Below are 5666 nucleotides of genomic sequence, written 5' to 3' on the forward strand. Positions count from 1 at the left end.
TTTTTTCCAAGACAGAATCTCGCTCTGTTGCCCAGACTGGAGTGCAACGGCGCAATCCTGGCTCACTGTAACCTCCACCTCCTGGGTGGAAGCAGCTCTCCTGCCTCAGCCTCCCAAGTAGCTGGGATTACAGGTGCCAAAACCATGCCCGGCTAATTTTTTGTATTTCTAGTAGAGACAGGATTTCACCATGCTGGCCAGACTGGTCTCCAACTCCTGACCTCAGGTGATCCACCTGCCTTGGCCTCCCAAAGTGTTGGAATTACAGGCATGAGTCACTGTGCCTCGCTGTGAGGGAAGACTTCTGAAATCTGAGATAGGGATAGCACTTATCAAGGCTTTATCTTTCTCTCCCTCTGTCCTTCCCTGCCAGAGGTCCCAGGTCAGCGGTCAAGACTGGCCTCAATGCTTGACTCAGACACAGAAGGCGAAGGGGACATTTCGGGCACCATCAACCCCTCTGTGGCCATGGCCATTGCTGGTGGCCCCCTAGCCCCTGGCTCCCGGGCCAGCATCTCCCAGGGGCCACCAACGGTGAGTAGGGAGGCTTGTCCCCATAGATGTCATTCATTTTTAATGAGAGAAGCCATGTAACAAGATACATATTGGGCCAGGTGTGGTGGCTCACGCCTGTAATCCCAGCACTTTGGGAGGCCAAGGCAGGTGGATCACGAGGTCAAGAGATCCAGATCATCCTGGCCAACATGGTGAAACGCTGTCTCTACTAAAAATACAAAAATTAGCTGGGTGTGGTGGCGCATGCCTGTAGTCCCAGCTACTCAGGAGGCTGAGGCTGGAGAATCATTTGAACCTGGGAGGTGGAGGTTGCAGCGAGCCAAGATGGCACCACTGTACTCCAGCCTGGCAACAGAGCGAGACTCCGCCTCAAAAAAAAAATAAAGATACTGACTGGCCAGGATTCATCTCACATTGGAGAAAATGGAAATTGACTTTGATTCCTCTCCGGCCCCAGGCTTCTCGGGCAGGCTGTGCCCTCTCTGCTGAGTCAAGCCGGACCTTGCTGGCGTGTGTGCTGTGGGTGCTGAAAAACGCAGAGCCAGCACTCCTGCAGCGCTGGGCCACTGACCTGACACTCCCCCAGCTGGGACGTCTCTTGGACTTGCTGTACCTCTGCCTGGCTGCCTTCGAGTACAAGGTTCGAGGGTGTGGGCAGGAGATGATGGAGGGGGCAGGCTAAGGATGTACTCAGGGCCCAGGGTGCTGCAGGCTGAGTGGAAAGGGGTGGACTGTCTTTGTGCAGAGGACTCTGTGGGACTGAGAGTAAAGGGGTGGACTATTTCTGTGCTGAGCCGAAGAATCAAGTGAGAAATGCCTTTGTGAATAGAATTTGGAATGTCGAGGCCAGGTATGGTGGCTCACGCCTGTAATCCCAGCACTTTGGGAGGCCAAGGCGGGTGGATCACTTGAGGTCAGGGGTTCAAGACCAGCCTGGCCAACATGGTGAAACCCATCTCTACAGAAATACAAAAACTTAGCCAGGCATGGTGGTGCATGCCTATAGTCCCAGCTACTTGGGAGGCTGAGGCAGGAGAATCGCTTGAACCCAGGAGGCAGAGGTTGTAGTAAGCCAAGATCGCACCACTGCACTCTAACCTGGGCAACAGAGTGAGACTTCATCTCAAAAAAAAAAAAAAAAGATTTTTTTTTTTTAAGGGCCTGGTGCAGTGGCTCATGCCTGTAATCCCAGCACTTGAGGATGCCAAGCTGGCGAACTGCTTGAGCCCACAAATTTGAGACCAGCCTGGACAGCACAGTGAAACCCCATCTCTACAAAAAATACAAAAGTTAGCTGAGCATGGTGGTGCAGGCCTGTAGTCCCAGCTACGGAGGTGGCTGAGGTGCATCGCTCGAGCCTGGGTGATGGAGTTGCAGTGAGCCAACATCGCACCACTGTTCTTCAGGCTGGGCAACAGAGTGAGAAAGACTCTGTCTCAAAGAAAAAAAAAACTGGTAATTGCTAAAAATTTAGAGGAAAGGGGTAAACTGTCTTTAAGCACAGGGGCCCAGAGGTGAGAAAGGGCACAAAGAAAAAGATGGGGCCAGGCTGAACACGGTGGCTCACACCTGTAATCCCAGCACTTTGGGAAGCTGAGGTGGGCAGATCACGAGGTCAGGAGACCATCCTGGCCAACATGGTGAAACCCCGTCTCTACTAAAAATACAAAAATTAGCTGAGCGTGGTAGCACTGTGCCTGTAATCCCAGCTACTGAGCAGGCTGGGGCAGGAGAATCACTTGAACCCAGGAGTCGGAGGTTGCACTAAGCTGAGATCTCACCACTGCACTGCAGCCTGGGTGGCAGAGTGAGACCCAACTAAAAAAAAAAAAAAAAAGGAAAAAAAAAGGGCCAGCTCAGGTCCCACCAAAAAGAGCAGAGTCGACCTTGAACCCCAGTTCTCTGCCCTCCCAGGGGAAAAAAGCCTTTGAGCGCATCAACAGCCTCACATTCAAAAAATCACTGGATATGAAGGCGCGACTAGAGGAAGCCATCCTAGGCACCATTGGAGCTCGACAAGAAATGGTTCGGCGAAGTCGTGGTAAGAGGGTGACACAGCCACGTGTCCCCATCCCACCAGCTGCTCCCAGCTTGTGTCAAGGGACCCCATGAATGGGGCCGTCCCTCGCTTACTTTCTGCCTTACTTTTCCCGGAGAGAAGTCCAGGCGTCATCACTGTACACATGGGCCTGTGCGTCCCCATCTGTCACTCGTGTCTGCCCGTGTGTGTCCACCCAGCAGGCTTCTGCTCCACCCAGTGTCCTCTCGGGTCAGCCCACCCGAATATCTTCATTCCTGTGCGTTTCTCCTGGTGTTCACATGTGCCCTGTGTTTTTATGCATCTGTGATCACGCGCCCACGCGCCTCAGAGAGGAGCCCATTTGGGAATCCAGAGAACGTGCGCTGGCGGAAGAGCATCACACACTGGAAGCAAACCTCAGACCGCGTGGACAAGTGGGTGTGGGCGGGAGGCAGTCTGCTGGGTTCAGAATGGTTCAGGCTGAGGAGGGAGGATCACTTGAATCCAGGAGTTCGAGACCACCCTGGGCAACATAGTGAGACCCTGTCTCTACAAAAAATTTACAAATTAGCCAGGTGCTGGGCGCAGTGGCTCACACCTGTAATCCCAGCACTTTGGGAGGCCAAGGTGGTGGATCACAAGGTCAGGAGTTCAAGACCACCCTGGCCAATATGGTGAAACCCGTCTCTACTAAAAATATAAAAGTTAGCCAAGTGTGGTGGTGGGTGCTTGTAATCCTAGCTACTTGGGAGGCTGAGGCAGAGGCTTCAACCCAGGAGGAGGATGGAGGTTGCAGTGAGCCAAGATTGCGCCACTGTACTCCAGCTTTGACGATGGAGTGAGACTCCGTCTCAAAAAAAAAAAAAAATTAGCCAGGAATGGTGGCATATGCCTGTGGTCCCAGCCACTCACAAGGCTGAGACAGGAGGATGACTTGAGCCTGGGAGGTTGAGGCTGCAGTGAGCTGTGATCACACCATTGCACTCCAGCCTGGGCAACAGAGTGACACCCTCTCTCAGAAAACAAACAAAAAAAACATACATACAAAAAAAAAACCAGAACAGCTTCGAGGGAGCCAGCACCCCCAGACTGCCAGGGGAAGGAGAGAGCTCAACAATGGAATAGGATCTCACCGTGAGTGGGGCCCCAAGACCTCACTTCACCTTCCAGGACCAAGGATGAAATGGAACACGAGGCCTTGGTGGAAGGGAACCTGGCAACCGAGGCAAGCCTAGTGGTTCTGGACACACTGGAGATCATCGTGCAGGTAGGGCTTGATCCAGCATCTGCCTTGTGCTCTGAGCCCAACTGCAATGCTCTGTGATCTCTGACTCCATAATCCCTCTCCTTCCCTGTCCCCATAACCACCCTAGGCTCTAACACCAGGATCTCTGACTCCCTCCCTTCCAGACGGTGATGCTGTCAGAAGCCCGGGAGAGCGTCTTAGGGGCAGTGTTGAAGGTTGTGCTGTATAGCCTGGGCAGTGCCCAGAGTGCCCTCTTCTTGCAGCATGGCCTGGCCACCCAGCGGGCCCTTGTGTCCAAGGTGAGCACCACTCAACAACCATGATTCTTAGAAAGCAATAGAAGCTCTAGGCTGGTGCGGTGACTCACGCCTATATCCCAGCACTTTGGGAGGCCAAAGTGGGAGGATTGCTTGAGGCCAGAAGTTTGAGACCAGCCTGGGCAACACAGCAAAGCCCCTATCTCTAACAAAAATTTAAGAAATTACCTGGGACTAGGCATGGTGGCTCACACCTGTAATCCCAGCACTTTGGGAGGCTGAGTCGGGAAGATCATGTGAGCCTAGGGTTGGAGACCAGCCTGGGCAACATGGTGAGACCCCATCTCTACAAAAAAATCAACCAAGTGTGGTGGCATGCACCTGTGGTCATAGCTGCTAGGAAGGCTGATGATCACTTGAGCCCAGAAGGTCAAGGCTGCAGTGAGCCATGATCATGCCACTGCACTTCAGCCTGGTCAACAGCGTGAGAACCTGTCTCAAAAAAAAAAATGTTAGCCAGGCTGGCTGGCACACACCTGAGATCCCAGGTACTAGGGAGCTGCTAGGGAGGCTGAGGCAGGAGGATGGTTTGAGCCTGGAGTTCAAAGCTGCAGTGAGCTGTGATCACACTACTGCATTTCAGCCTGGGCTACAGAGTGAGACCCTGTCTCAAAAAAAAAAAAAAAGTACCTCAATCATTGAGCACTTACTGTGTGCTCTGCAACTCCATGGAGCAGACTGCTTTGCCACAGTTTACAGTGGAAGGCAGGCAGGATCAGAGTGGCCAAGTCACTCGCCCAGGGTCACACAGTAAGGTGCTTAAACCCAGGTCTGACTCCGAACCCAGTGGCACTTGGCCAAAGAGGACAGAACACAAACAGACGTCTCTGCCCAAGCAGTCCTCATTTGGGCCACTCCCCTTGTGAGCCAGAATGGGGAGGGGCTGGACAGTGTCTGTCTGGGTCCTGGGGGGCAGTTCCCGGAGCTGCTGTTCGAGGAGGACACGGAGCTGTGTGCCGACCTGTGCCTGAGGCTCCTGCGACACTGTGGCAGCCGCATCAGCACCATCCGCACACACGCCAGCGCCTCGCTGTACCTGCTCATGCGACAGAACTTCGAGATCGGCCACGTGAGTGGGGCAAGGAGGTGTGGTCCACACAGGGCTCTGGTCAGGGTGGCCAGTGGGTGGCCATAGAGGGAGTGAGAAATGGGGAGGCAGTCACTGAGCCAGCATCTGCCTTGTGCATAACGGGCAAGAGGAGGGCTCAGAACGCAATTGGGGGTCAGGTGCCCTGGCTCATTCCTGTAATCCCAGCATTTTGGGAGGCTGAAGTGGGAGGATCACTTGAGACCTGGAGTTTGAGGCTGCAGTGGGCCATGATTGCACCACTACACTCCAGCCTGAGCAACAAAAACAAAGGCAGGCTGGGCATGGTGGCTCATGCCTGTAATCCTAGCACTTTGGGAGGCTGAGGCAGGTGGGTCTTTTGAGGTCAGGAGTTCAGGACCAGCCTGGCCAACACGGTGAAACCCTGTCTCTACCAAAAATACAAAAATTAGCCAATCGTGGTGGCATGCACCTGCAATCCCAGCTACTCAGGAGGCTGAGGCAGGGGAATCTCCTGAA

General features: G+C 53.8%; 1 protein-coding gene across 1 annotated transcript in view; it reads left to right on the top strand.

The window, feature by feature from the left end:
- Window positions 1-5666, top strand: part of DOCK6 (dedicator of cytokinesis 6) — a 62030-nt gene that overhangs the window by 44276 nt on the left and 12088 nt on the right. The window contains exons 30-36 of the mRNA XM_037727519.1: window positions 374-534; window positions 974-1156; window positions 2431-2557; window positions 2886-2970; window positions 3707-3803; window positions 3947-4081; window positions 5016-5224. Coding sequence (XP_037583447.1) covers window positions 374-534; window positions 974-1156; window positions 2431-2557; window positions 2886-2970; window positions 3707-3803; window positions 3947-4081; window positions 5016-5224 — 997 coding nt within the window. The remainder of the gene's footprint in view (window positions 1-373; window positions 535-973; window positions 1157-2430; window positions 2558-2885; window positions 2971-3706; window positions 3804-3946; window positions 4082-5015; window positions 5225-5666) is intronic.

This window comes from Cebus imitator, unplaced genomic scaffold (genome assembly GCF_001604975.1).
Source record: "Cebus imitator isolate Cc_AM_T3 unplaced genomic scaffold, Cebus_imitator-1.0 Scaffold234, whole genome shotgun sequence".
Taxonomy (NCBI): domain Eukaryota; kingdom Metazoa; phylum Chordata; class Mammalia; order Primates; family Cebidae; genus Cebus; species Cebus imitator.